We start from the raw sequence: 22,948 nt of genomic DNA, 5'->3' as shown, positions 1-22,948 counted from the left end.
TACATGTTCACCACCTAAAGACTTAATTACAATCCACCACCACATACATGTTCCTAATCACCCTTTTTACCCTCCTACCTCCCCTCTTCCCCTCTGGTAACCACAAATACAATCTCTGTTTCTATGTGTTTGTCATTGTTTTTATCTTCTACTTATGAATGAGATCATATGGCATTTGACTTTCTCCCTTAGACTTATTTCACTTAGCATAATACCCTCAAGGTCCATCCATGTTATCAGAAATGGCTGGATTTCATCATTTCTTATGGCTGCATAGTATTCCATTGTGTATATATACCACATCTTCCTACTTCATTTATCACTTAATGGGCATCTAGGCTGCTTCCAAGTCTTAGCTATTGTGAATAATACTGCAATGAACATAGGGGTACATGTATCTTGATGCATTTGTGTTCTTTGGATAAATACCCATCAGTGGAATAGCTGGGTCATATGGTAGTAATATTCTTGACTTTTTCAGGAATTTCCATACAGTTTCCCATAGTGGCTGCACCAGTTTGCACTCCCACCAGCAATGTATGAGTGTTTCCTTTTCTCCACATCTTCTCCAACACTTATTGTTTCTTGTCTTGTTAATTATAGCCATTCTGATGAGAGTGAGGTGATATCTCATTGTAGTTTTGCTTTGCATTTCCCTGATAGTTAATGATCTTGAACATCTTTTTGTGTGCCTGATGGCCATTAGTATATTATCTTTGGAGAAATGTCTGTTCAGACCTTTTGCCCATTTTTAATTGGGTTATTTTTTTGTTGCTGAGATGTATGAGTTCTTTGTATATTTTGGATATTAACCCCTTATCAGATATATGGTTTGAAAATATCTTCTCCCAATTGTTAGGTTGTCTTTTTGTTTTGTTGATGGTTTCCTTTGCTATGCAGCAGCTTTTTAGTTTGATTTAGTCCCATTTGTCTATTTTTTCTATTGTTTACCTTGCCTGGTAAGACATGGTACTTGAAAATATGCTGCTAAGACTGATGTTGAAGAGCATATTGCCTACATTTTCTTCCAGAAGTTTAGTGATTCCAGGTCTTACATTCAATTCTTTAATACACTTTCAGTTAATTTTTGTGTTTGGTGTAAGATAATGGTCTACTTTCACTCTTTTGCACGTGGCTGTCCAGTTTGCCCAACACCATTTATCAAAGAGACTCTCTTTTCTCCATTGTATGCTCTTGGCTCCCTTGTCGAATATTAGCTGTCCATAAACGTGTGGGTTTATTTCTTGGCTCTTGATTCTGTTCCATTGATCTGTGTGTTTGTTTTTGTGCCAGTACCATGCAGTTTTGGTTACTACAGCTTTGTAGTATATGTTGAAACCTGGAGGTGTGATACCTCCAGCTTTGTTCTTTTTTCTCAGGATTCCTTTGGCTATTCAGGGTCTTTTGTTGTTCCATATATATTTTAGGACTCTTTATTCTATTTCTGTGGAAAATGTTGTTGGAACTTTGATAGTGATTGCATTGAACCTGTAGATTGCTTTAGATAGTATGGACATTTTAACTATGTTAATTCTTCCAATCCAAGAGCATGGTATACCTTTCCATGTCTTTGTGTCTTCTTCAATTTCTTTCAACAATGTTTTAGTTTTCAGGGTACAGATCTTTCACCTTTTTGGTGAAGTTTATTTCTAGGGTTTTTTTTTTTTTTTTTTTTTGCAATTTTAAATGGGATAGTGTTCTTAATTTCTCTTTCTTCTTCTTTGCTGTAAGTGTATAGAAATGCAACTGATTTTTGTATGTTGATTTTGTGTCTTGCAACTTTATGGTATTCCTTTCTTACTTCTAAAGGTTTTTTAGTTAATTCTTTAGGGTTTTCCTTATATAAAATCATGTCATCTGCAAATGTGACAGTTTTACTTCTTCCTTTCTAATTTGGATCTCTTTTCTTTCTTTTTCCTGCCTGATTGCTCTTGCTAAGACTTCTAATACTATGCTAAATAAGATTGGTGAAAGTTGGCATCCTTGTCTGGTTCCTGTTCTTAGAGGGATAGCCTTCAGGTTTTCTCCACTGAGAATGATATTAGCTGCGGGTTTGTCATATATGGCCTTTATTATGTTGAGGTACTTTCCTTCCATACCCATTTTATTCAGAGTTTTTATCATAAATGGATGCTGTATCTTGTCAAATGCTTTCTTTGCATCTATTGAGATGATCATGTGATTTTTATTTTTCATTTTGTTAATGTGGTGTATCATGTTGGTTGATTTGTGGATGTTGAACCATCCCTGCATCCCTGGAATAAATTCCATTTGATCATGGTATATGACCTTTTAATGTACTATTATATTTGATTTGCTAGCATTTTGTTGAGGATTTTTGCATCAACAATCATCAGTGATATTGGCCTGTATTTTTCTTATTCTATGGTGTTGTCAACTGGTTTTGGTATCAGGGTAATGTTGGTTTCATAGAATCAGTTAGGAAGCTTCTTCTCCTCTTAAATTTTTTGGGAGAGCTTGAGAAGGACAGGTATTAAGTCTTCTTTGAATGTTTGGTAGAATTCACCAGGGAAGCCATCTGGTACTGCTTTTATTTTTGGGGAGGTTTTTGATCATTGTTTCGGTCTCCTTACTGGTGATCCAATCAGTCATTCAAAGTTTCTATTTCTTCTTGTTTCAGCTATGGAAGGTTGTATCATTATAAGAATTTATCCATTTCTTCTAGATAATCCAATTTGCTGGCATATAGCTTTTTGTAGTATTCTCTTATAATCTTTTGTATTTCTGAGGTGTCCATTGTAATTTTTCCTCATTAATTTCTGATTTTATTTATTTGAGGCTTCTCTCTTTTTTTCTTGGTGAGTCTAACTAAAAGTTCATCAATTTTGTTTATCTTTTCAAAGAATCAGCTCTTGGTTTCATTGATATTTTTCTGTTGTCTTTTAAATCTCTATTTCATTTATTTCTGCTTTGATTTTTATTATTTTCATCCTTCTACTGTTTGGGAGCATTTTTTCCCCTTCTTTTTCCAGTTCCATTGTTAGATTGTTTATTTGAGATTTTTCTTGTTTGTTGAGGTAGGTCTGTATTGCTATAAACTTTCCTCTTAGAACCACTTTTTCTGTATCCCACAGATTTTGGCATGTTGTATTTTCATTTTTATTTGTCTCCATGTATTTTTTAATTTCTCCTTTGATTTCTTCACTGACCCAACCATTGTAGCATTTTGTTTAATCTCCACATATTTGTGACTTTCTGATTTCTTCCTATAGTAGTTGATTTCTATTTTCATGCCTTTGTGGTCAGATAAGATGCTTGGTATTATTTCAATCTTACTAAATTTACTGAGACTTGTTTTGTGGCCTAATACGTGATCAATCCTGCAGAATGTTCCATGTGCATTTGAAAAGAATGTGTATTCTGTGGTTTTGGGGTGGAATGTTCTGTATATATCTACTAAGTCCATATGCTCTCATGTGTCATTTAAGGCTGATATTTCCTTACTTGTATTCTGTTTGGATGATCTATCCACTGGTGTAAGTGGAAAGTTAAAGTCTCCCACTATTATTCTGTTACTGTCTATTTCTCATTTTATGTCTGTTATAGTTGCTTTATATATTTAGCTGCTCCTATGTTGGGTGCATAGATATTTATAAGTGTTATATCTTCTTGTTGGATTGTTCCCTTTATCATTACGTAGTGCCTTTCTTTGTCTCTTGTTACAATTTTTGTTTTAAAGTCTATTTCTTTTGATATAAGTATTGCTACCCCAGCTTTCCTTTCTTTGTTATTTGCATGGAGTATCTTTTTCCATCCCTTCACTTTCAGTTTGTGAGTGTCTTTAGGTCTAAAGTGGATCTCTTGTATCCAGCATATATATAGGTTTTGTTTTTTTATCCAATTAGCCACCCTATGCTGTTTGACTGGAGCATTTAGTACATTGACATTTAAAGTAGCTATTGATAAATATGTACTTATTGCCATTTTGTTACTTTTTTTCTGCGTGTTTTAGTAGTTCTTCTCTGTCCCTTTCTTCTTCTCTTGCTCTCTGCCCTTGTGGTTTGATGGCTTTCTTTAGTATTATGTTTGGGTTCCTTTCTCTTAATTATTTCGGTATTTATTATAGGTTTCTGGTTTGTGATTACCAGGAGGTTCATATATAATAATCTATGTATATAGCAATCTATATTAAGTTGATGGTCTCTTTTGTTTGACCTCTTTCTAAAAGCTCTACTCTTTTACTCCCCTCCTCCCACATTTTGTTTTTGATATCATATCTAACCTCTTATTTTGTGTGTGTATATCCATTACCCTCTCATCATTGAAGTAGGTAATTTTAGTACTTTTGTCTTTTGACCTTCATATTATCTTCGTTGGTGGTTGACCTACTAACTTTACTGTATTTTTGCCTTTACCAGTGATTTTATTGCCTTTTTTATTTTTTGATAGTTTTCTTATTCCTCTTTGTGGTCTTTTCTTTCCCACTTAAGTCCTTTCAGCATTCCTCATAGAAGTGGTTTCCTGGTGATAAACTCCTTTAATTTTTGCTTGTCTAGGAAACTCTTTATCTCTCCTTGCATTCTGAATGATAACCTTGCTGGGTAGAGTATTCTTGGCTGCAGGTTTTTTCCTTTCAGCCCTTTAAATATATCATGCCACTCCCTTCCAGCTTGTAAGGTTTCTGCTGAGAAGTCAACTAATAGCCTTAATGGGGTTTCCTTTTTACGTCACTTCTTGCCTTTCTCTTGCAGCTTTTAGGATCCTCTCTTTATCTTTGATTTTGGAAATTTTAATTATAATGTGTCTTGGTGTGGGCCTCTTTGGGTTTATCTTGTTTGGTGCTCTCTGTGCTTGGTACCTGGATGTCTGTTTCCTTCCTTAGGTTAGGAAGGTTTTCAGCTATTACATTTTCAAATAGATTCTCTGACCCTTTGTCTCTCTCTTCTCCTTCTGGGATACCTATAATATAAATGTTAGTGTGCTTGATGTTGTCCCAGGGTTCCCTTAGGCTATTCTTGTTCTTTTTAATTCTTTTTTCTTTTATCTGTTCAGCTTGGGTGATTTCCTCTAGTCTTTCAACCAGCTTGCTGATCCATTCTTAGGTATCATTTACTCCACTATTGAGACCCTCCAGTTAATTTTTCATTTCCAGTATTGTATTCTTCATTTCTGATTGGTTGTTTTTCATATTTTCCAATTCTTTGTTGATGTTCTCACTGAGTTCTTCCATTCTTTTCTCAAGATCAGTGAATATCCTTATGACTTATTGTTTGAACTCTATGTCAGGTAGATTATTTATTTCTGTTTCATTTAGTTATTTTTCTGGGGTCTTTTCCTGTTCCCTTGTTTGGAAAGTATTCCTTTGCCTCTTTGTTTTGCTTCTTTCTCTGTACTTATATATATAATATATATATAATATACATTATAATATATATATTTTATAAGTATATATATACTATGTGGGTCAGCTATGTCTCCTGATCTTGGAGAGGTGGACTTACGTAAGAGATGCCTTATGAAGTCCAGCAGTTTGCTTCCCTCTTGTCACCAGTACCAAATGTTACAGGGGTGTCCCCTGTGTGAGCTACGTGTGTCCTTCTTTTGTGGTAGGGAGGCTAGGCTGTCCCCCCTGCCAGCTGGTTCTAATGATCAGCTGCATGTGGTTGCTATGGACCCTTCAGGCACTTTTTCAGGTTTGGGGAGCCCCAGCACATTTGGGTACAATGTATAATAGCATATTACTGTTGAAGTTTCTCTGTCAATTGAGTAGGCCCCCAGTGTGGCTGGCTGCTAGGCTCAGGGGCTTACAATTGATATAGGCCACTGGCCTGCTAAGCTGTTGTCAGCTGTCTCAGGATTGTAGCTGAGTGGGGCTGGCCCCACGCATAGGAGCAACCAATTGTTTCAGGCTTTGGAAGGTGGGGCTGGTCCCCTATGTGGCTGTTTAAGAAGCACAGGTCTTCTGCTGCTGACAAGCCCCATGCCCCACAGGTCCACACACACTGTAAACACAGTCCTGGTCCATGCACATGTCCTGACCTCCTGAAGCAGACCCAGTTGTACCACTGCAGAGGTCCCCACACACTCTACCTGCACACACCCTGCCCTGCAGAGGCAGACCCACTTGCCTGCCTGCAGAGGCTCCAGGGACCCAGTCTATGCAGGCCAAGAAGTTGCCCAAGGGCTTGCTGTTGGGAGAGGCCAGTCCCTAGGGTGGGCTGCCTGCCCTGGCTGAGCTGTATTAAATTAGTGCCATAGTGGGTGGGGCAGACCCCTGGGCTAAGAGGCCAGGGGAAGAACTCCAATGGTATCTGCCAGTGTGTGTCAGCATGCCTGTACTAGGTTACAATAACAGCTGCCACCAATGTCTCAGTCCCTGAAGAGCTCTCACCTCTCACCAAGAGGTGCCCAGAGCCTATCAGCTGAGTCTCTTTCAAGAAAAGACTGTGCACCTTTCTTTCTGGGTGACTTTAGGTTGCTTTCTGAAATGGGTGAATTTGTGTGTGGGCCCCTTAAAAGCTGACTTTTTTTTGCTTATGTCTGATATCTATTCGGGGGGTATTCCCCATTGTAGTTAATAGCTGGCAAAGCCCAATATTATGACATGTCTCAATTGTGCTGAGTCCGAAGAATGCTTATAGTGGCATCAATCTCTCGCTCAGGTTCCCCACTCCTCCAGGGAAGGCTTCATACCTTAGGATTGCTCCCAGCCAGCCATGAAGCTCTGTGGCTCACAAAAGTAGCCTTTTTTCTCCCAAGAAAAGAATTTCTGCCTCTTCCATCTCTGTCAGGATGGTTCCCTATTGCTGGGGTTATTTTTATCCAGTTTTCAGTGCTCTCTCAGGAGTAATTATTCTAAGAATAGTTGTAAATTGGTTGAGTTTGTGGGAGAAGGTGAGTTCAGAGTCTGCCTACACCATCATCTTGACACCAACCTCATCTGCCCATTTTTAAATCACTTTTTTTGTTACTATTGAGTTGTAAGAGTCTTTTATACATTCGCATTTTAAATCCTTATCTGATATATAGTTTGAAAATATTTTCTCCCATTTCACAGATTGTCTTTTCATTTTGTTGATTGTTTCTTTTGCTGTGCAGAAGCTTTTTAGTTTGATGTAGTCCCACTTGTTGATTTTCACTTTAATTGCTTGTGCTTTGGCTATCATATCCAAAAAAATCACTGGTGAGACCAATGTCAAGGAGCTTTCTCTCTGTTTTCCACAAAGAGTTTTATGGCTTCAGGTCTTACATTTAAGTCTTTAATCCATTTCAAGTTAAATTTTGTGAGTGGTGTAAGATAGGGGTCCAATTTCATTTTTCTGTGTGTGGTTATCCAGTTTTGCCAATACCATTTATTGAAGAGACTATCCTTTCTCCATCGAGTATTCTCGGCTCTCTTGTCAAATATAAGTTGACTGTATAGGCAGGGGTGATTTGTTGGCTCTTGATTCTGTTCCATTGGTCTACATGTCTATTTTTATGCCAGTACCCTACTGTTTTCATTACTATAGCTTTGCAGTATAGTTTGAAATGAGGAATTGTGATGCCTCTAGCTCTATTGTTCTTTCTCAGGATTGCTTCAGCTATTCAGGGCCTTTAGTGGTTACCTATGAATTTTAAGATTGTTTTTTCTATTTCTGTGGAAAATGTCATTGGAATTGTGATACGGATTGCATTTAATCTATAGACGGCTTTGGGTAGTTTTGGCATTTTAACAATATTAATTCTTCAGATCTGTAAACATGGGATATCTTTCCATTTATTTGTTTCTCCCTCAATTTCTTTCATCAGTCTTATAGTTTTTAGGGTACAGATCATTCATTTCCTTGGTCAAATTTATTCCTAAGTATTTTATTATTTTTAATGCTACTGTGAGAGGATTGTTTCCTTTATTTCTTTTTCAGATATTTTGTTGTTAGTGTACAGAAATGCAACTGATTTTGGTATGTTGGCTTTTGTGTCCTGCAACTTTACTGATTTTTTGCTTGGTTCTAACAGTTACTTGGTTGAGTCTTTTTTACACATTTTCTACACATGAGATCATATCATCTGCAAATAAAGACAATTTTACTTCTTCCTTTCTCATTTAGATGCCTTTTATTTCTTTATCTTACTTCATTGCTCTTTCTGGGACTTCCAGTACTATGTCGTTACACTACTAAGTTGAATAGGAGTAGTGAAAGTGGGCACACTTGTCTTCTTCCTGACCTTAGAGAAAAAGCTTTCAACCTTTCACTGTTGAGCATGATGTTAGCTGTGGGTTTGTCACATATGACCTTTATCATGTTGAGGTATATTCCTTCTATACCAAATTTGTTGAGAATATTTATCATAAATGGATGTTGGATCTTATCAAATGCTTTTTTGGCATCTGTTGAGATGATCATATGATTTTTTATCTTTCTTTGTATTAGTGTGGTGTATCACATTGATTGATTTGCAGATGTTGGACCATCCTTGCATCCCTGGAATAAAACCCAGTTGATCATGGTGTATGATCTTTTTGATGTGCAGTTGAAATCGGTTTGTTAATATTCTGTTGAGAATTTTTACATCTGCATTCGTCAAGGATGTTGGGTGTAGTTTTATTTTCTTGTAGTGTCCTTATTTGGCTTTGGTATCAGGGTAGTACTGGCCTCATACAATGAGTTTGCAAAGTAAACATTATTAATCCCTTTTGATAAATTTAGATGCTGACATTTGGAGAGGTTAGGTAATGTACCTAAAGTCACACAGATAGTTAGAGACAGAGCTTGGATTGGCTCTCAAACCTCTATTCTTAAGCATGGGAGAAATGCCTCCCCAAGAGAGAATTTCTGGTCCATTGTAAAGACTTCTTAGAGGAGGAGTATTTAAGTCAGGACTTGAAAACAAATGTAAGCACAGCAGAGTTGAGAGGTGAGGGCAGAGACCAGGATCAAAGGTCATATCCTTATACTTTCTCAAACCCCATGTGGGAGCAGAGGGGGGCCATTTTGGGGTTGGGAGGTGCTGTTCTCTCAAATCAACTGGAGTGATGTTTCAGTTGTCCTGGGAGCAGGGCAGAGACCTCTGGGGCATGTGGCCTGGCTGGTGCTGAGCTCCTTGTCCTCCATCTCCTTGAGCACTGTAGGTGGGGAGCAGAATGGTGATTGTTGCTGCAGGCTGTGTGCTGCTCCTGATGGGAGTATTTGGGAAGATTGGGGCTGCATTTGCAACTATCCCAACACCTGTGATCGGAGGCATGTTCCTGGTGATGTTCGGGGTCATCGCTGCTGTGGGAATTTCCAATCTGCAGGTGAGGCGAGGCACCTTTGGAAAAGGAGCAGCATTGCATGCCCTGAAAGGAGCCCATGGGGACTGAGATGAATGGAACAGGGCTGGGGCAGGGGTGAGTAAGAGGAGGGGATCCTTGGTCTCAGGAACCACCCTTGCCCCTAAATCGAAGAAATAAATAGCCAGAAACATCCAAACTTCTGAAAAACAGAAATTGCATCAGCTTGAATTGGATTATGTAAACCACTCAACTCCCAAGGTCAAGTGGGAATTGGGGCCTGGCTTGTCTGCTGAAAGCATGTGTCACTCTGAGTCCAGCCTCGCTCCCCACCTCTGGTAGTGGTGGGAGGGGAGGGGGCATTTGAGGATATTAGACTGATATGCAGTACAGATGATGGTTCTGGGCTGCCACGGGGCCCTCTCTCCTGCAGTACGTGGACATGAACTCGTCCAGGAACATTTTTGTCTTTGGCTTCTCCATCTTCTGTGGGCTTGCCGTTCCCAACTGGGTGAACAAGAACAGTGAGAAGCTCCAAACAGGTGATTCTCCATCCTCTATACTGTGACCACTCCAAGGGCAGATCCAGTGGGGCCCTTTGTCCCTGGGAATCCCCATCACTTTTGTCTCTACTCTAGGGATTCTCCAACTGGACCAGGTCATCCAGGTGCTGCTGACCACGGACATGTTTGTAGGCGGATTTCTGGGCTTTCTACTGGACAACACCATCCCAGGTAAGGCTCACCTTCCCTCTATAAGCCAGAAATTCAGGTACATAGTAAACATTTGGGCCACTCACATTACTTCTCAGCCCCTGATGTAGCCAGCCATCTTAGGCTGGCCACAGCATACCTTGAGGAGACCCTGGGTCTGGGTGTGGTGTACTGGCATTTATTAGGTTCCTAGGGTTGCCATAACAAAATACCGAAGACTGGGGTGCTTAACCAAGTGAAATGTATTTTATTACAGTCTAGAGGCTGGAAGTCTGCGTTCATGGTTTTGGCAGGGTTGGTTTCTCCTGATACCTCTCTCCTTCCTTGCAGATGCCCACCTTCTTGTAGTGTCCTCACATCCCTTTTCCTCTGGTTATGTGCATCCCTGGTGTCTCTCTCTTTGTTCTAATTTTCTATTCTTAGAAGGATGCCAGTCAGATTAGATTAGGGCCCACTCTGAAGACCTCATCTTTAACTTAATCACCTCTTTCAAGGTTCTGTCTCCACACACAGTCACATTCTGAAGTATGGGGGGTTAAGGCTTCAACATATGACTTTTGGGAGTACACAGTTCACACCATAACAAGGCCCTAAGGTGAGAAATACACCAGAAGCGGGAAAAAAAAAACCCACAAGCTCATCCTCAGAGCCTGCAGTCTAGTTGTTGAGGGAGAGAATACAAGTATTCATTCATTCATTGATCCGTTCATTCATTTTTTTAATAAAAACCCATTGAGCACTTGCTGTATTCCATATGGCATGTATCGAGAATACAAGGAGCAGAAAGACATGCCTCTGCCTCCCAGAGACTCAAGGCGAACAGGAGAGAGAGACAAGAAAACAGACAATTACAACTCTGGTTAATAACTGTGATGATGAACCGAGTGAGTCCATAAGTGCTGAGGACATTGAAGGTGAAGGGTGCAGAGCTGCCATCACTGACGGCTTTCAGTCCTCCCTTCTGGATCCTCCTACGGCCTCTTGACAGGCCCTCTAGGACAGCCCCTGCCTCATGGTATTCTGTTTTCCACATTTCTTCTCTCTACCACATGTAAAATGCATCTTCATTTCAGAAACATTAAATGTGGAAAGGCCCACTCCTGAAGATGAGGAAAGGATGGTGTTTCATATAAGATTGTGCCCCGGAGCTCTGGATCACATCAGCCCCACAGGGGGATCTCAGGGAATGCTTGATGAGCTGAGCTGTGATTCTTGAGATGGGCTTGGAGGAGGAGGAGGGGGCCCTTTTGGCAGGTGGAGGGCAGTGACAGGAGACCTCATGAGTGCCTGCAGGGGGTGCTGGAGGCTCCCTCCAGCCCATGTCTGCCCAGCTCTATCAGGGCTCAGTCTTGACTGCTCACTGTCTCCTGTTAGGAAGTCTGGAGGAGAGAGGCCTCCTGACATGGGATCAAATCCATGAGGAGTCTGAGGAGACTGCGAAGGTGTCAGAGGTCTACGGCCTCCCCTGTGGGATTGGCACAAAGTTCTGCACTTCCTCCTATACCCGGTACCTCCCCTTCTGGCCCAAACTGGAACATCGTGGGAGAGCTGAGGTGGGAGCGTGCCAGCTTACCCTCTACTCCCAGGATTCCTCAGGAGAGTGCCTCAAAGTTGCCACAGAAACCAAGATGTAAGGAGAACTCTCTGCACTGTGGGTTGGAATGTAAATTGGTAAAACCACAATGGAAAACAGTATGGAGGATCCTCAAAAATTTAACAACAGCCACATGACCCAGCAATTCCACTTCTGGGTATTTATCTGAGGAAAATGAGAACACTAATTCAAAAACATATATACATCCCCATGTTCATTCCAGCATTATTCACGATAGCCAAGATACGGAAACAACATATGTCCATTGATGGATGAAGATAGTGTGGTGTCTATATATATATGTATGTATGTATATATCTGTATATATACACACACACATACACACACAATAGAATATTATTCAGTCATAAAAACAAATGAAATCTTGCAACTTGTGACAACATGGATGGACCTCGAGGGCATTATTCTAAGTGAAATAAGTCAGACGGTTCTGCCCTGGTGCAGCAAGAGTGGTGGCCACAGGGTCCAAATTCCCTGCTAAGCCACATAGGAGATCTCTGTGAAACTTGTTAGGGCCCTTTTGGCTGGAAATTAGAAAAGTGTAACTCAAAACACGGGAGATGGGATTTATTGGTTCTTGTAACTAGGAAGGAAGGATACTGGGAGAACTTACAAAACCATAGAAGGAATCCTATGAACAAAGGATGATACAAGTAGATAGTATAAAATCCAAAAGGTCCAGGAGAGCATACATGAACAGCAAGTCTGTCTCCCACCTCTGTCTGCCCCACCCTGTAGAAAATCTACAAGGGGGCACTTAGTTTTACCTTTTCCCCCAGCTTCCTTTTTACAATTCTTGACTCTGCTCAGGCCTATGCAGCTACCCCTGGCAAACTTGAGACATCCATGCTGTGACCATCCAACAATCAAGCTCACGGCAGCACAACCTGGCCCCAAATCCGGACCCCACCGCTCCATCTACAGTGGGATGAGTCACTTTGCTACAACAAGGAGAAAGGATGTGGGTACTCCTCTTTCATAAGAATGGCCAATGCACACTGAACTCATCTAAATCTTACAAAGATCCCCTCAGATTGGTCACTTTTATTATCCCTGTTTTACAGACAACAAAACAGGGTAGAGAGAGGCTCAAGGTCAGAGCTAGTAAAAGCTATGGTCAGGATTTAAACCCAGCCCATCATGCTATTCTGGTGCGCTCTGGAATCTCAGATGCCTGAGCCAGAGGGAGGGAAGTTCCTGATCCAGACCCTGCTCACCCACCTTCCCGTCCTCGCCGATGCTGTACACGGTGTTCTCGTCGTAGCTGAACTCCACGGAGTAGAGCTCCCCGCAGTGGGCCCTCCAGCTCATCGCGCACTCGTGCTGCTGCATATCTGAGGCAACAGACGCCACTAAGATTCCCACCCGGGCCCTGGGGAGGCATCTGCCCATGACAGGAGGCACCTGCCGAAGAGGCCAGGCTGCCCCTGAGCCTCACAAGCAGCTTCTTTCCCTAGGTCATAAGTAAGGTTCAGCAATCCCTGGGCAGAGCCCGTATGTCTAGGAGGACACACAAGTCCTTCCTAGGAGGCCTCTGTAACTTCCCACCAGGGCACCCTGGGGATCTGTTAAAGACACAGTCACTAGTCCCATCCCAGACCCTCCGACTCTGGGTCTCCTGCGACAGGCGCAGCATGAACATATTTAAACAGCACGCCAGATGATTCCAGTGCACACTGTTGTAATGCTTTTATGTTATAATCAACTAGCCGCACCAAGAGGACAGGACAGCATTACTCTCGTGTGTCCTCTTGTCCTCTTGGATCTCACTTAGGCCTGAGGACTCAGATGGAACAGCTCAAGACAGATGGGCTGCTAAGCTCCACCCCTCCTGCGTCCACTGAAACTGACCATGTGCAAGGTGATTACAGAGGGTGTTCTGGAAACAGCAGACCCTGACCAAAGTTAATCTCTATTATGAGCATCTTGAATTGGGTTTGCTAGCCTATAGTCCAGCGGGAAAAACCCAGCTCTCTTCCCTGGGCCATTTAAGGAGGGGACCAGGATTGCCATGAGCACACTTGCTTACCAAACAGCCGGATGACGCCGTCAGCCGCCCCTGTGACCAGCAAGTTCCCATTGTGATTGAAGGCTGTGCAGTGGATAGCAATGGGCTCTGGATCCAGGGAGAACTGGAGCTAGCAAAAAACAAATAAATAAATTAATTAAAAAATTTAATGGAATAATAAGCCAAAATTCAAGACAGTTCTCTCTGATAGGAGGTAGGAGACAGAGATTGGGGAGGGGCACACAAAAAATACTGGTAATGTTTCATTTTTAAACTGTCGTGGTATATAGGTGCTTATTTTACTGCTTTTCTTCTCATTATACCATATATCTATGATTCCAATATTCTCCTGTATGTATTCAATATTTACTTTGTAATTTTAAAATAACAAGTGAACATAAATTACAAATCATAGTAAGTGCCTTGAGGAAAACAGCAAGATTAAGAAGGACCTAATTAAACTGAGTTGTATACAGGAAAGCTTCTAAGAGATGCGGCAGGACAGATGTCTGCCAGACAGAGTGGGCTAAGAACCCTCTGGAGAGGGGACAGCATGCAGGAAGGGCCTGCGGTGCAGGACGAGAAGGGCAGGAAGTACCAGGAGGCTGGAGCGTGGGGAGGAGTGGACCATGCAGGGCCTGAGGGAATTCGGATGGGAAACCTGGCAGAGCAGGAAGGAGAATGACGTGCTGCACTGTCTGCTTACCCCTGGCGGGGGGTGGGGTGGGGAGTACAGGGTGTGGTGGCCACAGTAGGAGGTCCTGCAGCTGTCCGCTGAGGGGCGCTAGAGAGCAGGTCTAGGGTGTGTCCCTGGAAGTGCATAGATGTGGTCAGACTGGAAACACATCTTGGAGGTGGAACTGACAACGTTTGCTCATGGATTGATTGTGCAGGGTGAGGGAGAAGGATGGGCCTAGAAAGGCACAGTTTCTCAGTGGGATGCATTTGCCAAGATGAGGAAAACGAGAGGAGGAACAGGCGTGGTGGGGCGCGGGGGTCAAGAATTCGGGTGTGGCCCTGATGGGCTAGAGACACCTGTGAGACTTCCGGATGGGAATTTACACCATTTCTACCTACCGGCAGATGCAGTGAGGAGCAAACCGAACACTCAGAACACAGGCCACCTGTAAGACAGGGACCCTTCAAGTGTCCAGCAACATCAGGAAACCATCTGTTTAACTTAAGGCCACACCACTTCTGAGCACCAAAACTAACTTTAATAAGAAACATCACTGCCTTTTAAAGAAGTGACTTTAAACATCATTTAATCTCCCTAGGCCTTCGGGTCACAGCTGCAAGCACCTACTGTTCTGGGCGGGAACAGGTCCTCAGCTCCTGAGGAAGGTGGGCCACGTGGCCCCATGAGCAAGCTTTCACACGGCTGTCACTTCTCAAGAATACGCATGTGTCCTCACTACTTCTAGCTGCTGCTATAATTTTTAAGCAATTCTAAGTTAACAGGGAGTCAGAAGGAGATTCCAGTTGTCTCCTAAAAAATCAACCACTTGAATGCACGATATTAAGTGAAAGAAGCCAATCTGAAAAGGCTGTGTGATTCCAACTAGATGATATTCTGGAAGAAGCAAGACTATGGAGACAGTACAAAGATCCGCAGCTGCCAGGGGTAGGCAGGAGGAGGGATGAAGAGGTGAAGCAGAGAGGATTATTAGGGCAGTGAAAATTCGCTGTATGATATTATCATGGGGGATACGTGTCATTACACATTTGTCCAAACCCACAGAATGTTCAAAGCAAGAGTGAACCCTAATGTAAACCGCGGACTTTGGGTCACTATGACAAGTCAGTGCAGATGCATCAAGTGTAACAAACGTATCACACTCCGGTGGGTTGTGCACAGTGGGGGAGGCTGTGCACATGAAGGCGCAGGGCCTACCAGGGAAATCTCTGTGCTTTCCTCTCAGTTTTGCTGTGAACTTAAAACTGCTCAAAAATAAATGAAGTCTTTACAGATAAACAAAAATTAAATAAAATTTTTTTTTAAATAGCCACAAGGGCCCTCTAATAGGCTGTGTGTGACTTCTCAGTTTGTGGCACAATTCTGAATGACTTAGGTTGCTAGCAATCTGCCCAAACAGGGTAGGACTCCTTTTCAACACTTCAACTCTCAAATTTCCTGACAAATCAAAACCTGAGGAAACCAAAGCAAAGAGAGTGAAAAGACTCAGAAGTAGAGTCTGGGAGGGTGACAGCCCCAGGGAGACCCCAGGGGCAGGGCCCGTACCTGCTGCTTCATGGTTTTCGTGTCCCACAGCAACAGCTTGCCAGGAACCTGGTTAGTGCCCTTGCTGCCAATGTCCGGGGCCAAGAAGTCCCCCTGAGAAGTGAGGCTCGGAGCCGCAGCCGAACAGACGAAAGAGGCCCCACTGGGGCTGCACGCGAGAGACAGGATTCTGCAACACACGTGGGGCTGGTCAGCACTGCACCCGCCACAGAGGAAGGATGAGCTATGCCTCTGAGGCTGGGCCCTGCTACAGGAGACAGGGCAAGAGGCTCAGCAAAGGACCAGGCCCACAGGGCACAGTGAGTGGGGGCCGGCCAACAGCTCACCTGGGCATATCATCGTGGATAGTGATTTCACAGAGACTCTTCTTGGCTTCCGTCTCATAAAGGCGCACTGTCCCCATGCCACTGCCCAGCAAGAGCTGGAATGAGAAAGCGTGGGAGGTGTGAAGAACAGCCCGGGGTCAGGCTGGTCAGGCAGGACCACTGTGGGCCAGGCCCCCTCTTGTGAGGGACCAGTCCGGGCAGGCTGCAGGGGTGAGGCCCCGGCACTTCTCCAGGTAGATCAGTGAAATCTGGCTAAAAAGGACCTCCTTGAAATCTAATAAAGACATGAGAGCTGATCTTGAACACAAGCAGAATCACAAAAGAAATCTGGATGGCAGAGAGGCATCAGCTCAGATGTGCAGTAGTGGGAATGTTCTAGCTGACTAAAGAAGACCCTCTGATCTGCCCTCCTTTTCTTTCCGTTTGAAATCCCAGCTGTTCCAGACCTTCCCTCTCGCTCCTGACTTCCCCCACCACCTCCCTGGGTCCCGGCCCTGGTGCTCCCCGGGCCTGGGTCACTGCCCCGTGTGCGTGTTCTGGAGACAGCTTCAGCTTGGGTCTGTGGAGGCCTCTAGAAAAAGCAGAAGCAGCTCTCCTTGCCTTCAGGAATTTGTGATTTAATGGTGAAAAGCTTCAAAGGTAATAACGAGTACCGCCAGAAGAAAGCACCAGAGGCAGGTCTGAGGGTGTTCCCAGGAGCGTCACCCACGTTATGACCTCGGCATTCACTGGGCAAATCACACTGGTGTGGGGAAGCTCCTGCAGATAATTCCTGCAGCTGTCAGAAATTACAAAAAAATAAGGTTTTCCCCATGTGGGGCCTGTTATGATCCCCTCAAAATGAACACAACGAAAGAAAAAAACTATAAATCAACTTTGCCTGCTTAACTACAGATCCTATCGCAAATATTAAAGTCCAGAAGGAGGAAGACTCTCCTAACACGACTGCGTTAGACCTGTAACGAGACAGGACACCACCCACAGCTGAAGCTGCTTCCCTTGGGGCTGGCACAGCGAGAGGTCTCAGCAGCAGGTGGGAGCCGCTGAGAATGTTTGTGGTGGGTTGTTAGAAACGCGGACAGACGACAGGAGCTAATGGGGGAGAACAGGAAGGTAGCGGGTCCCTCCCAGGGCAGATAGAGAGGGGACCAGACCACCACAGGTAGGAAGATGGCCTGTGCCGTCTGACCGGAGAGCTTTCTCCAGGCCCCACCGCAGTCTAATTTCAATTCTGTGAGTCCAGTACCCTCCCTGTCGCCCCCAGACAGAAGCCTGCTGAGACAGTCTTGGATGTGTGGTCCCCAAACTCCCAATGAGAGAGAGAAGGGAGGCAGCCTAGCTTGGCTGCTTCAACTCAGCCTGTGGTGCCAGAGGCGATGGTGGAGAGCCCTGGGGAATTCGTCACTTAGATCGCAGAGCGAGCACGAGGCAAGACGTTACTCACCAGCCTGTCCCGCTTGGTGGCCCACTCTAGAGAGAGCAGCGGCGACTTGGAGATGGAGGACGCTTTGGTCTGCATGATGGGATTGAAGGACCACACCTTGATGACCCTGTCTACGTCTAAGCTGGCGACCCTCCTGCCCGAGCAGTCCACTCTAAGGCCAAAGAAAGAGGGAAGCTGGTAGCATCCTTGCCTCAGTCGGCCACCTCCTCAGCTAACATCCAGATGATGGCTGTTCTGACTTGCCAATTGTTTTAAAAAATAATCGCCAATTGCCTACACACCAAGGATGGGCATGGACGATTTCCAGAAATATTCACTCACTCATTTGTCCAAGAACTACCTATGAAGCAGCCACTGTCTGCCGAGCCCTGTGGGTAACCCTGGGGACAGGACAGTGGGCAAGATGTCCCCGGCCCCGTGCTCAGCACTCGCAGGCTCTGGAGACTGAGAGCCTCCAGCCTCACAGCTCCGGAGCCCATCAGGGCTGTCAAAGCAAGGAACCCACCGACCCTCTGTCCACCCCAGGAGGGTCTGTTCATGAAAGGGCAGGTTTTTACCATGTAAAATATTTACCATATCAAATATTTACCTGAAAGTACCCACATAAAGCAAATTAAAGTTGAGTGAGTCTAAAGTTGAGTTAAATAAGAGGTAACTTGTTCCTAAAGCTCAGACTCCCATGGTTAGAAAGGATGGAGAGGTTTACCAGGCCAACAGCAGCTCTGAGCAGGACCCCCGATGACAGCTGCCGTGCCCTCCTCTGACTGTTCAGGGGTGACCACGGTCCTTCTGGGACCATCCCACCATCTGTACCTCTGTTCTCCCCCATCCTCCTGCCTGCCACACCTTCACAGGCACAGCCCGAAAAGACCAGCCCCCACCCCGGTCAGTGTACTCCCTGGTGGGCCTCGCCCCCACCCGAACCCACCTGCAGTGCATGATCGAGGAGTGGTGCTCTCCGTACTCCTCCTGGCCCAGCACAGTGAATGGCTGCTCGGGGTGGACCCCTCCGCCGTCAGGGCCTGCTGTGGAGGCCCGTGTCAGCGTCTCCGCCGCCTCCACGTGGAGCTCTGGGCAGGGCTCTCCCTCTGGGCCACTGGCTTCAGGCTTCTTCTCTGCACACTGTGCAAAACAAAGTGGGACAAGTCACTGTGACGGGTCTGCTCTGGGCTCGGCCTCACCTCCTCCGGGGACACACAATGGGATATCCAGAACGCTAGGCCACAGCACAATGAGGGAGGTCTTGTGGTCTCAGAGCCTAGAGGAGAGCTCTGAACTGCCAGAACAGTGCCCACTCACCCCCGGAAAGGCAGGGGCCCGCTTCACCGACGGCCCCTTTCTAGAGACCCTGCACCTCACATAGGCCCTGCTAAGGGAGGAGGGGTCACCGGCGCCCCTCCCTGTCAGGGCTGATGGGGCTCAGGATACACAGTGCCTACACAGGCCAATTACAACAGAAGCCACTTAGTGAGTGCCTACTGTGTGTCCCATGCCGTGTGAGTATGAGTGATTCTCTCACTTAATCCTCCCCAAAACCATCTGAGATCCCATCATTAACGCCATTGTACAGCCGTGGAAACTAAGACGGAAAGCTGCAGAAGGTCAGTAACTTGCCCAAGGTCACGAGCTGCAAGGGGTAGGATGTGGATGTGAAGCCGGGTCAATCAGAGGTAAGCCCGGCCCTCACGAGTACTCCACCATGCCAACCAGCACCTCCTCCTGGGAGGGGGTGACTGAGAGGCTGAGGCCACGGGCCAGGCATAAACATGGCCACCCAAGGACAGCAGCGGAGCAGAGCAAGGCCAGACGCCAGAGGGCACCCCACATACCCTGCCACCCCGGGGTCCGCAGCTGCCCTGGTCTCCGCCTCCTGGTGCACTAAGTGGTGGCTGCCACATCACTACCTGCTCACCCAGACATAACCCAGGCCGGTGCATCAGCCAACCTCCGCGACCCTGTGGCTCCTGATGCTCCTCTGGGTCACAGGAAGAGCAGTTCTATGGTAAAAAATAACAGAGCACAGAGACCTCGGAGCTCAGAAAGGAGCCTTATGGGAGGGGCTGAGCTCAGGTGCATCTTTAATCCTGCAGCTCCTGCCAGAACAGAAGGATCTGAGATGGGAGTGTCAGGGTCTATTACCATCAAACCAGAACCACTACAGGGCTGGGCAGGGGCAGAAATGCCTTTAAAATAGGCAAGTAGCCCCAATTAGGAGACAAATGATCAACAAGGTGGCACAGACAAGAGACACAGGCAGTAAATCCCTTGGGCTTGTTGTCTTCAATCCAGAGCATCTGATACAATGGAGGCAGCTTATGCTACCAGGAAGAGCAGACCCTGAGCCATGTTCAGCAGCAAGGGGAGGCTCAGGGGCAGCATGGCAAGGGCCTGGGTCGCCGTACGACATTGTGTGGGCACATGGCCTTCAGGGCCGCCACTTTAGCAGATGGGCCTCAGGCGGTGCAGGAAGACAGGCTCCTGTGATCAAGCAAGTCTTGGGGATTCTGGGTTAAACCAAGGGAAACAAGTGTCTCTCTGCCAAGACTGAGAGCGTGCGGCATGCTGCTATTAACATGCACAGTTAACTTTTGGGGAGGACGCTGTATGCAAGGGGTCCCAAACCAATTCAATCACAGAACCCACATTGTGGGAACACTTTCAGTTGGCATCTTATGGCCCCAATTAGGGAAATATTATATTGGGAAAAGGGACCATGGAGGAGCCAGGCAAAATATCAGCAAAACAGCCAAAGCACAAGCAATTAGACCCACTTAGGCAAAACCACGCTCTACACAGCAGCAGAAATCAAGAGAGGTGAGAGCAGGCCCTGCACGCCCCCTCCATTTCCCACGGCCCTCCACAGTAGCCACGTGCTGTCCGTGTGGCGGGCGTGAGAGGCCAAGCCATACCTGCAGAGTCAGAGAGAGCAGCTCCTTCCTCTCCTTGCCGTGATCCTGCAGGTGCTGCTGCCGGTGCTGCGACCAGCTGGACTCCCCTGTGGCCAGCCCGCTGAAGAGGCTCTTCCTGTCCTTGGGCCCACACGCCGGCTCCTTCCCCTTAGCGGTCTAGGGGGAGAGACAGTAGGCTGGGAAGTCTCTTGCCATTTGTGCCCAGGCCATGACACCAGGCCAGGAGGGAGCAGGAGCCCAGGGGTAGCCTCTCCACCCACAGCTCCCAGGTAAGGGTCCCCTGGCTGTGCTGAGCAGGGAGTTAAAATGTTACCATCTCAGCTGGTGGGCAAGGGCAAGAGTGAAACACGAGCAGTCTGGACCCCTCCTCTCTGTTCTCTAGTCCCCGTCACGAGAAGACAGGTCACCTGCACCCCTCAGCCTGCCACAGCTGTCACCTGGAGGTAGACAGACATCTATCTCCTTCATCTGATCGGAACAATTCCCTTTAGTTACGGGGCAGGAGACCAGCACTTACTAAGTGATGAGTATGAGGCAGGTCAGGCCCTATGATTGGTGTTAGAAACATTATCAACTGTATGTTTGGGCAATACAAAGAAATATATATTTATGCAACATACAACCTGGGGGGAAAAAGGAACACAAGACCCTCTCTTGTTTTGGGCCAAGTGTATGACTAAGCCAGCTGATGTAACAAATATTGAGGTATTTGGAAATGATCACTAGGCAACCAAAAATTCTTAACAGAAATTATTGAAAATTCAAGCAACTTGGAGCAAGATAAACTGGACAGGAAAGAAACTGGCATCTTCTGGCTCTTTTTCGTAACAAGAGTGATAAGGTCAACCAAGGTTATAGCAAATGTATTAATAACCCCTACTCTGCCCCCATGGAGAGAAATTTCTTAATCTAGAGCCTTCTTAACAGGAGCTGTCACCTCAGCACCTTTCCAGATTCTCTGGCTGGCCTTTTTCCAACTTTATTCCCACAAACTGTGATGGTCAACACTGCCTCCCCCATCCTTTGTTTTACACTCTTAGCAAAGGGATATGAAGCAAACAGCCACTCAGGCTTGAGACCAACCTCCTCACAAGCCATCTCTACACAAGACCTAAGTCAAGAGAATAAACTCAACCACAGTCTGCTTGTTGCTTTCTAGTTCTTTTACTTTTTTTTTTTTGTTAACACTAAACAACTCAAACTGATTAACATAGATTCCTTGGGACCTTGGAGCCATGTGAACAGTTAAGAAAGGAAATTTTAAAGGATGATCAGTTTACCTGGAGCCTAACTGTGGCTGACCTACAGGGTATTTGTTATTTTTGTTTTTCTGACCAAGGCAACCTCCAGTGGCATCTACTTACGCTTATAATAGATGTTTCTTCTAGAGAGAGTATTTGATTCTCTGAATTTCGGCTTATTTTGGGAGAAGTAGGATTCTTAGTCAAGCCCAAAGAAATAAACCTAAGAAGAAAACCAACAACAATCACAATGATAGCACCAATATATATTACTCATTGAATGTTTACCATCTATAAGGCACCATGCTAAGAACCTTACAAACATTCCGTTAAAGAGGAAGACATGATTTTAACATGAGGAACTGAAGCTTAGAGAGGTTGTTATTTGGTCTACACTGGGAGAACTTATTAGAGCAGGAATTCACACCCAGATCTGACAGGAAACCCCATGCTCTGAGAAACCTGAAGAAAGCAATACTATGAAGGGAGCACTTGGAAGAAAGTGATGCTGAATAGAAAAGATAAGAAGAAATGTCATAATCCTGGAGCTAAATAACATAACTAAGACAAGGCCCTCTCTTTGTGCTTCTGGCCATTCTTGAGAGGTATCCCATGGTCCATGGAACATTGAAGAGGTTCCACAGTTTTAGAAACTAGAAGAAGACTTCTCTTACCTTCCCAGAAGCAAAAGGTGGTCAAGACAACTGATGACAGAGAGGTCATCTTTATGTAACCACGGCGTCCCTCACATGGTCCCCAGGGGGGCCGTGCTCACTCCCTGGGATGTGACTGCAGGGTGCCAGCCCTCATTACATAAATCCATTGAGTCCTCCCCATATCTACTCATCCAGAGGGCAAATTAGACTGAAGAATTCCACAGGGGTAGCTAAACTTATGTTAGACAAAATAGACTTTAAGCCAAAGAATGTAATAAGAGACAAAGAAGGTCATTATATAATGATAAAGGGGTCAATCCAATGAGAGGATATAACATTTGTAAATATTTATGCACCTGAAATAGGAGCACCTAGGTATATAAGGCAAATATTACTGAAGGGAGAAACAGGCAACAATACAATAAGATTAGGAGACTTTAATACCCCACTTTCAATAATGGAGAGATCATCTAGACAGAAAATCAAAGGGAAACATTGTACTTAACCTATACATTAGATCAGATGAACTTAATGAACATTTATAGCACAGTCCATCCAAAAGTAGCAGAATACACATTCT

At 45.0% G+C, this 22,948-nt stretch overlaps 2 protein-coding genes across 23 annotated transcripts in view; one reads left to right on the top strand and one right to left on the bottom strand.

The window, feature by feature from the left end:
* Positions 1–18,185, top strand: part of LOC100067491 (solute carrier family 23 member 1) — a 60,097-nt gene extending 41,912 nt beyond the window's left edge. For 4 of the 16 annotated variants that reach the window (XM_070265879.1, XM_070265867.1, XM_070265878.1 and 1 more), the window contains 5 exons: positions 9,074–9,238; positions 9,648–9,756; positions 9,853–9,948; positions 11,302–11,557; positions 14,634–15,573. In XM_070265879.1, coding sequence (XP_070121980.1) covers positions 9,074–9,238; positions 9,648–9,756; positions 9,853–9,948; positions 11,302–11,557; positions 14,634–14,751 — 744 coding nt within the window. In that variant the 3' untranslated portion in view covers positions 14,752–15,573. Of the gene's footprint in view, positions 1–9,073; positions 9,332–9,647; positions 9,757–9,852; positions 9,949–11,301; positions 13,404–14,633; positions 15,574–17,012; positions 17,219–17,592 lie in introns of those variants that run through there. The other 12 variants (XM_070265871.1, XM_070265869.1, XM_070265875.1 and 9 more) reach the window with 8 other exon arrangements.
* The window catches only part of LOC106783088 (WD repeat-containing protein 91), a 58,124-nt gene that overhangs the window by 22,643 nt on the left and 12,533 nt on the right, over positions 1–22,948 (bottom strand). For 2 of the 7 annotated variants that reach the window (XM_070265898.1, XM_070265896.1), the window contains exons 6-13: positions 21,836–21,935; positions 20,472–20,627; positions 18,491–18,684; positions 17,563–17,713; positions 16,119–16,213; positions 15,793–16,036; positions 13,572–13,680; positions 12,764–12,876 (exon numbers count right to left, since the gene is read on the bottom strand). In XM_070265898.1, the coding sequence (XP_070121999.1) occupies positions 12,764–12,876; positions 13,572–13,680; positions 15,793–16,036; positions 16,119–16,213; positions 17,563–17,713; positions 18,491–18,684; positions 20,472–20,627; positions 21,836–21,935 (1,162 nt within the window). Of the gene's footprint in view, positions 1–12,097; positions 12,877–13,571; positions 13,681–15,792; positions 16,040–16,118; positions 16,214–17,562; positions 17,714–18,490; positions 18,685–20,471; positions 20,628–21,835; positions 21,936–22,948 lie in introns of those variants that run through there. The other 5 variants (XM_070265892.1, XM_070265894.1, XM_070265897.1 and 2 more) reach the window with 4 other exon arrangements.

Source organism: Equus caballus, chromosome 4, assembly GCF_041296265.1.
Source record: "Equus caballus isolate H_3958 breed thoroughbred chromosome 4, TB-T2T, whole genome shotgun sequence".
Taxonomy (NCBI): domain Eukaryota; kingdom Metazoa; phylum Chordata; class Mammalia; order Perissodactyla; family Equidae; genus Equus; species Equus caballus.
Note: the sequence above shows the minus strand (reverse complement) of the source record. Positions and strands in the feature narration are given on the sequence as shown.